The sequence below is a fragment of the Bos indicus x Bos taurus genome, chromosome 17 (assembly GCF_003369695.1).
Source record: "Bos indicus x Bos taurus breed Angus x Brahman F1 hybrid chromosome 17, Bos_hybrid_MaternalHap_v2.0, whole genome shotgun sequence".
Taxonomy (NCBI): domain Eukaryota; kingdom Metazoa; phylum Chordata; class Mammalia; order Artiodactyla; family Bovidae; genus Bos; species Bos indicus x Bos taurus.
In genome coordinates, this window is record NC_040092.1 from 4,350,963 (window position 1) to 4,358,994 (window position 8,032).

The 8,032-nt window shown below is 64.1% G+C and overlaps 1 protein-coding gene across 2 annotated transcripts; it reads right to left on the reverse strand.

The window, feature by feature from the left end:
• Window positions 1–106: 106 nt before the first annotated feature.
• On the reverse strand, window positions 107–5,576 carry GAS2L1 (growth arrest specific 2 like 1). Of its 2 annotated transcripts, XM_027566391.1 has the most exons (6): window positions 5,430–5,576; window positions 3,849–4,500; window positions 2,388–2,495; window positions 2,207–2,303; window positions 1,941–2,112; window positions 107–1,426 (listed from the first exon to the last, which is right to left on the reverse strand). In XM_027566391.1, exons 2-6 carry the CDS (start codon window positions 4,479–4,481, stop codon window positions 397–399), a joined length of 2,040 nt encoding a protein of 679 aa, XP_027422192.1. In that variant the 5' UTR covers window positions 4,482–4,500; window positions 5,430–5,576; the 3' UTR covers window positions 107–396. The 2 variants fall into 2 exon arrangements, with proteins under 2 accessions (XP_027422192.1, XP_027422194.1); XM_027566393.1 differs by having other exon boundaries at window positions 3,849–5,565.
• Window positions 5,577–8,032: the final 2,456 nt, after the last annotated feature.

Sequence of the window (8,032 nt, forward strand, 5' to 3'; positions counted from 1 at the left end):
CAGGCATTGCCCCCTCGCAGTTGACTCCAGAGTCCCAACCTGTAATGAGGGTTCTCATATGGATGTGATGGCCCCAAGGCCGGGTCTCCCAAGACGCAGACACAAGTAGCTGGAAGAAAACTTTACTGTCAGGCTCTGCAGGGCCACGGGACCTCAGGAAGGGTCCTTACTGGGCTGGTCCAGCCTCCTCTAAGGCATTCAATAACATTAGTAATTAAATAGCAATGCTCATCCCCCAAGCGGAATGTACACCAGAAGTCCCATTGTGCCATGTGGTCCCGAGGGGTCTGGTCCCATGAGGTCTGGTCCCCAAGAGGCAGGGGCACTCCCTGATGCAGAGGGGTTAAGGCCACAAAGGAGAAGGGACAGGGGACTGGGGGCAGCTGGGCTGGTCTGTCACATCCAGGAATCCGGCTCGGTCTTCGGGCTGACTGAGCGCAGGGCATGCCAGGTCCTGGACCCCGTGGGTCCAGGTGGGCGGCGGGGGCCCCTTGGTGTGGGGATGCGTGAGGGTTTCCGATCTGGCTGTGTGTCCATCCGGCCTCGTGCCCAGGTCCTCAGGGGCTCTGGGCCGGCCAGAGGACTCCCGGGTGCATCTGGTGGGCCCCCTACACCGGGGCAGGGGCTGCCCTCATCGGAAGAGCTGGACAGGGCTGGGCCTCGGGGCCCGGGCAGCCCATTGGCCATCCTGCCAGAGTCCCCGGGTTGGCCACACTTGCCACCCAGGACGCTGAGGGACGAAGAGGAGGAGCTGGAGGAACAGTAGGCTGAGTCAGGAGCTGGAGGGTCTGGGGCCCGAATTGGGTCAGGGGCTGGTCCACTGGGGGTCCCACCAGCAGCAGCAGCCTCAAGGGCTCGGGCGTTGGCTAGGAACTCCTCTTCCAGGCGCCGAAACAGTTGCTGTTCCTGCTTTGGGTCAAGCTGCAGGGGTGTGCGGAAGACACTGGCCGGGATTGTGCTCAACTCTGGACTGGGGCTGGGGACCCTGGGAGCTGCAGGGCTGTGGGCACGGGGAGTGTGGGGGCTGCTTCTGCCCGAGCCCCCACTGCCTCTGCCCCGCGGCACCCAGGAGTGCTGCCCATCTCGGTCCCGACGCACCAGCAGCACTGTCTGCTCTTCACGGCTCTGACTCCGGGCCCGCCGGGCAGGGCTGGGGGCCGACAGCTGGCCTCCCCTGCCTCCTGGGGCCCCACGCGGCCGCCCCCGATCCAGCCGGTCCCGGGACTGGCTGCGTGGGGCAGGAGGCCGTCTCGGGGAGACCGGGGTGCCCGTGGTCACCCGCCGGCTGGGACGCTCCCGCCGGGGGCCAGTGCCTGAGTCTTCACTGCGGGCACCAAGGGGGCCGCTCTGGGCCGAGGAGGCTGAGGAATCGCTGTCCCCAGAGTAACGGCGGGAGCGGGGATGGGGGGGCAGCTGGTCCCGGGCCCTGGGGCAGGGGAACAAGAGAGAAAGGTGGGGCAAGGCAGAGAGACCCGGTGCACAGAAAGGGTGGGGAGGGGAAGGAACAGGCAGACGCATGGCTGCGGGCGAGACACCTGTGGTGGTGGCGGGGGTGCCAAGGGTTTCTGTCCGTCCTGGGGACTTCCAGGGAGAAGTGAGAAATTCTGCCACAGCTTCTCGCAGCCAGGGCCACCCTCCGCCACCCCACCCCAAGGCAGCGGAAGAAGCAAGGCCCCAAGCTCCCCGCTCCTCAAGCCTCCAGCTTCCTGGGCAGGCCAGAGGGAAGCTGGGTTGGATTGGCGGCCACCCAGCCCCCAGGGCCCGCCCAGCTGTGTTGTTCGTTTGCTTGGGTTGCCATGGAGATGGGAAGCCAGGCCCACCCCCACCCACGGGAACTTTTCCCAGGGTGTGAGTCACAGGAGGCAGCGTCATCCAGGCCAGGGCGGGCGCCCCCCACCCCCACCCCCTGGACCGCGGTCCCATGTCCTCTCTCCTCTCACCTGAGTGGGGTCTCGGGCCCCTCCTTCGAGCTGCGTAAGCCAATGGGTGTCACCTCTGGGCGGGAGCCCCGGCGCTCGACCCCTGGGGCTGGGCTACCAGCTCGGGGGCTGGGGCTGGGTGACACTCGCTGCGGGGAGAAGGTGCGGGTCCTGGGCTGGGGCGGGCGGTGGGCTGCAGGGAGAGAGGGCGGGTGCCGCGTGAGGGGCGGGGCCGCAGAGGTGCACGCCCCCACGTTCCCGCCCCGCCCCCGAGCCTGGACACTGACCCGCGGAGGAGCAGCGGCAGGGGTCGTGCTTGTCCAGGTAGTGCTCCAGCGTGTCCCAGCCGCCTCCCACACGCACCATCACGTGGCTCCTCAGCACCTGTGGGAGCCCGGCGAGCGCAGGTCACCACGCGTCCCACCCGCCTCCCAGGCTCTGCCTGCTCCGGGAGCCCCTCTCTCTCACCCGCACGAAGATGAGCAGACTGGAGTCTCCCACGCGGTACTTCCCCTCCGAGACCTTGATCATGGGAAACTGGTCTGGGCAGGTGCAGCGCCCCAAGATCTCCCTCACCTAAGAGGAAAGGCTGGTGGTCAGGGGTCAGGTCCCTCCTCCCTGGGCCTGATGTCAGCAGCTCCAGGGTCAGAAGGAAGTAAATCCTTCTGTAGAGCAGAGGCTCCGATTGTGTCGCCCTGGACTTGAGTGCCACCTCTGTACTTGACCTTTCACCAGAGCTCCTTCCCTTCTGACTACCGAGAGGGCAGGGAGCCGACCAGGACGAGGTGAGGAACTGCTTCCTTTAAGTCCCTGAGCCCTTGGGGGAGTCCTCACTCACTCCCCCTCACCCATTTCAGAGACGTGAATGTTGAGACCCACAGAGAGGCAGGTTCGGGGAGGAGGCAGGTCTGAGTACAGAGGACCAATGCCATATGGAGGCAGCAGTGCCACGGATACGTGGGGCACACGCAGACACCACCATGCACAAAGAGGTCACTGGTCCGGCCAGCACACATGGCCAGCACGTCTGCCCACATGCTCCCCAGGCCAGGAGCTGCCAGGCTGGCTATGTGGGCAGCCCCACCCGCCTCCTCACCCACAGCAGAGCTGCTGAGAAAATGAGCAGGTGGAGCCTCCGGTGACCCTGGCCCGGGGTGGGGTGGCAGCCTCTGCCCACAGCCGTCCGGCTGCCCGCCTCCAGGATGGGCACATCCCGTCCTAACCTCCTGATAAGAAGGAAACTCTTGGCCAGGCTGTGGGGGTGTCAGGGACACCTAGGTCCCGGGAAGAGGAGGAGGGAGCTAGAGTCATGGTCTAGCACCTTCTACATGCTCAGCATAGAGCTCATCCCACAGCTCTTTGACAGGATGTCAGCTCCCAGTAGCATGTCTACTCTGTGCTGGGCTTCCCAGATAAGTCCCGGGGGAGGAGTAGGGACCCGAAGAGCCCCTGGGAGCTTCCCTGGGCACTCAGGTAGCGCCTACTGTGCGCCAGGCACCTTGCCCTGGACCATGGGCCCCATTCAACCTCGAGCTCAGTGATGGCGTGAATGCCGCGGTCTAGCAGTTGAGTGCAGGGAGGTGTACTGGAGGGGCTCAAATCCCCAGAACGTAGAACACTCAGCGCTTACCTGGGGCACGGTTAGCACCGAGAGGAAACAGGGGGATCATCGTGCCATGGGGCAGTGGAGGCTGAGTTTTCTCGCCAGGCCCTGTGACCTCACCCAGCACTTAGCCCTCTCTGCGCCTGCCTAACTCTTTGGGGCCGGGTATCCACTTGGTGCTCAACATACACACGCTTTCCCCGGGGCAGGCTGTCCTGCAGCCACGAGGACAGGCCGCGGAAGGTTGCCCGCACCACCCTGCCTGCTGGTGCCTGGGTTGTGCTAGAATAAGCCCGGCCACTGGGCACGCGCACTTGCGGACTCACCAGCTCATCGAGGTTGCGCAGGTCGCTGGGAGTCATGCGCGGCCCACGGGCTGGAGCTCCTGGGGTGGCGGTGGTCTCGGTGGTGTCTTCCCCGGCACTGGGGGTGTTGGAGGCCGGGGGCGTGGCGCGCAGCTCCCGCTCAATCTCCTGTTCGAACTGCACGAGGCGAGGGGCCAGCAGGCCGAGGCGGGCGCCGCGCCGCGCCACCTCCAGCAGGCACAGCACCACGCTCTTCTCGTTCTTGCGGAGCACCAAGTCCTCCGTCTCGAACATGAGCACTTCGGGCACACCCAGCTCCGCGCGGCACCAGCCGATGAAGGTGGCCACGTTGTCTCGTGCCATGAAGGAGCCGGGCACCACGCTGTGGGCCTGGAAGGCCACCCCACGGGCCGGCCGCGCGGCGGCCATGGCACGGGCGGCCTCAGTGACAGCGTTGGCATGCTGGCACAGGGTGGTGCCCGTGGCCAGCCCCGTCAGGAAGCCATCGCCACCGCTGGGCAGACCCAGACCGTACAAGGCGTTGAGCCACTCGGCCAGGTCCTCCTTCATAGCCTCCACGTAGGCCTCGCTCGAGCGGAACGGCCGCACACTCTTGGCCGCGGAGCCGGCGATGCCCGCCACGGGGTCTGCCATGCCCGGGCCAGCCGAGTCACTGTGGGCAGGGACACGGGTCAGGATGGTTGTGGACCCAGCAAGTGCGGCACAGGCTAAGCCGCTGACCACCTGCACCTGCTTGTCAGTTCAGACCAAATGCCTGCATTTTGAGAAACTTCTCGCCTCTGTTTACCCGTCTGTGAAATGGATACAATAATAGAACCTTCCTCAGAGGAACTAATGGGATTATTTTTATAAATGACCTCAGTGTCCATAAGTGTTGGCTGCTTGGTTCTTTCGGGAAGAGGGATTGAGAAGACTTGTCTGAGTCCTCCTTCCTGCCCAGGCAGGGAGGCCCCCATCTTACTGCCCCTGTGAGAGGCGAAGAGCTATGCCCGAGAGAGAGTAACCTGCAGCCCTGGACTCAAGAGTAGGAACCCTGGACCCGACCTCAGAGAGGGGTTAGATCCGCTGCTCAGGCCTGGTGGCGATCCCACTTACTCCGGAAAGATCCCAGGTCCTCCCTCAACCCGTTTACCCTAAAGACTGTGTCATTATAACACCGACAGGACGGCAGCAGCAGTAAAGCAATTGCAGTGACGGTGGCCAGGGCTAAGCGCGCAGTGATATCTCCATTTTACAGATGAGGAAACTGAGGCGCAGAGCTCGCTCAAGGTCGCACAGCAGTGGGTAGCGGAGCTCGGCCCTCCAGCCCCGTGTGGCGGCTCCGGCGGCCGGCCGGGGCCAGGCCCCTCCTCCAGGGAGCCTCCCTAGCCCGACTGGTGCCTGTGAGCCGGGACTCGGAATGGCTGTCGCCAGCCCTGGCCGTCCTCTGGGCTTCTGCCCAGAGAGGGTGCGGGGCTGCCCAAGGTCACACAGCCCCGGGAAGCAGAGGCCCGCGGCTGCCGCCACTGGGTCTGCTTCTCTGTGTGCCGGGCAGAGGGTGCTGGGGGGTGGGGCGGGGGGGGGGGGGGTCCCTGCACTCACCTGGCTCATCCCGCGGCCTCGGGGAGCATCGCCCCGGCTGGGCCGGAGCCGGGCAGGCCGCCGAAGGGAGGCGCCGCCCGAGCCGCAGCCGATCCCGGTCCCACCGCCGCGTCCTCCGCGCCTGCCGTCTCAGCCCCGCCTCCCTGGAATTCGGATCCGGCCCGGAGGAGGTGGGCGGGGCCGCGCGCTCTTAAAGGGGCCGCGCTGTTCTTGGGCTGGGACGGGGCTGGAGCCTCCAGACGCGGGGCGGGCCCGGGACCCGGCCCAGCCCTGAGCAGAGGCGGGACCGGGTTCCCCGGCGACTGTGCCGGGCCGGAGGTCCCATCCTCAGACCGGGTCCATTCCCCCTCCTTGGTCTCCTGGGAAGGGGTTTGGGCGTTTTTAGTGGCACCCCCTCGGCAGATGGTGGCCTCCCCTGGTGAGCCGCATGGCTTGTTCCAGAGAGGAACTCAGGAAGAGATAGGGGACCGGGGCTGCGGAGTCACCTCCGGCTGGCGGGAGTGGACCTCCTTAGGTCCGATAAATGAGGCCGTCCGGCCTTGGGTGGCGGCTTCCTGCCAGCAGCGCTGGCCTTGGGGATGGGGAGAATGGCTCTGTTTTACCCCCATTCAACCACTGGCTCCTCATCAAATATTCTTTGTTAAACCCTGAAGTTAGGGGAACCCGTTTCTCAAATAAGAACGCTGAGAGGAGGGCAGGGAGGGGACTGGCTGAGGCCCCTGTGTCTGAGGCTTCGGCCCCTGCCCTGGACCACCTCTGGCCGCTCTGGTTGGGCACAGAATAAAGGCTGGAGGAGTGGTTCCTGAGGGTTAAGCCTGGATGGTTTCTTTTCAAACTGCAGAGGAGAGACCTGCCCAGACCAGCGGGAAATCCTGCCCCCTGCTGTGGCGGGGCGGGGACGCCAGGCCTGGCTGGGCAGTAGCCTTGCTAGCCAGGCGGGGCTGCTGGGGGGAAGCACCACCAACAGCAGCCAGTGCTCAGAGCTTTAATTAATAAAACCCCTACTGTGTGCCAGGCCTGCTGTACTCTATGGGGGACGCTCTTATGCCCAAACTAGGACTCAAGTCTGGAGAGGAGCTGGTGGCGCTGGGATTTGACAGATGACTGTTACAGGAATGCCTTCTTTCAAGGATGGGGCATCCGTCGGGTACCTACAGTGTGCTGGACCTCCCGGTGCCAGGCTGCTCACGGGCACCATCCACTGCGTCCTCGCAACCTTTCAGAAGGGGGGGCTCTCACCTCAATACCCAGATGGTGCAGGTCCCACTCTACCTTCCCAGCACCCCTTCCTCCCCAGCGCCTAGTGAGGAAGGCCCGTGCCTAGATGTGATACAAGCTGACACTTGCTGAGCGCCTACTGAGTGTCAACGACGCTGCAAACCAGGAGCAAAAGACAGAGAACGAAACAGAGCCGGCTATGAGGCTTACAGTCTGGAGAGATGGCCCTTGGGGTGCTGTAGGGACAAGGAGCCAGGGAGAAGGGGTGGGGTGGGACGGGCTTGTCCTTTTGGTCCAGGGAACGGGAAAGGTGAGGGAGGGAGCTGTGTCCATGTCTGGAAGGGCCAGGGTGAAGGTCTAGGTGGGCCTGTGCCTCGTGGGTTGGAGAAAGGGGGAGGGGGCCTGTGAGACTGCAGAGGAGCGAGATGCGGGCGGGGCCTGGGACAGCTGCGGACGGCTGTGTAGGGCTTTGTGGGCCATGCCGCTTTGCACGGACATGGGAGCCACGGAGGGAGTTTGGAGCAGGGGAGGGGTGTGACCTGACTTATCCCTGTGGCTAAGGGCAGGGACCTAGGAGGGAACCAGGTGGTGCCAGTTGGTGAGAGAAGTTGAATTTTGAGGCTGTATTTTGAGGGGAAAGCGGGTAGAATGTGCTGGTGAATGAGGTATGGGGGTGAAGACAGAGTCCCAGGTTTCGGGACGCTGATAGCTGGGGAGGACAGGTTTGCTACAGACGGGGCCGGGTAAGATTAGAGTGTGGAAACGAATTCCCGAAGTATCCTGTGAGGTATGACGCTGTTTGGTATTCTGCTTCTACAGTCTGGGGAGACGGAGGCCCAGAGAGCAAGGGATGTGTGTGGTCAGCAAGCTGTACAGGATTTTGACCCCTGCTTCTATCTGCCCCATGACCTCCCTGGACATGGGCAAGTTCAAACTGGACCCAGGCCTGCTGTTGATCACTGGGTGCGATGGTTAAGCTCCCTGAGTGGCGTTTGCACGGTCCGTAACATGGGACAACAGCTGTCACATCACGGAGTTGTGAAAATACCGTCACTCAGCCCAGCGCCATCAGGGTGTTCATCCACTGCGCCGCTGAGGACCAGGGCCCGAGGGGACACTGTTTCTGTCTGCAGCCCCGACTCCAGCGTTCTGACTCTAGACACATGGCAGGTGTGGTGCCCACTGGTGTGGCCAGACCCACGGCCTGGGCCATGGAGGGCTTTGGCTTTGACCCCCTCCGTCATAAGGTGACTTCTGGCAGGACCAAGAGACGCATAGACGCTGCTGGAGGGAGGAGAGGTTTGGGCTGAGGTTGTCCAGAGCCCATCCCTGCAGACCTCACAGGCCACCTCCGACTACAGAGTGCTGTGCTCCCACGCAGCTCG

Bases quoted from the DNA above. Each gene is read 5' to 3' on its own strand.
- GAS2L1 (XM_027566391.1), bottom strand. From the start codon at position 4,481: ATGGCAGACCCCGTGGCGGGCATCGCCGGCTCCGCGGCCAAGAGTGTG. The intron at 2,496-3,848 runs GTGAGTCCGCAA...CTTTCCTCTTAG, and splicing joins TGCGCAACCTCGATGAGCTG to GTGAGGGAGATCTTGGGGCG. The intron at 2,304-2,387 runs GTGAGAGAGAGG...GGGCTCCCACAG, and splicing joins GTCTGCTCATCTTCGTGCGG to GTGCTGAGGAGCCACGTGAT.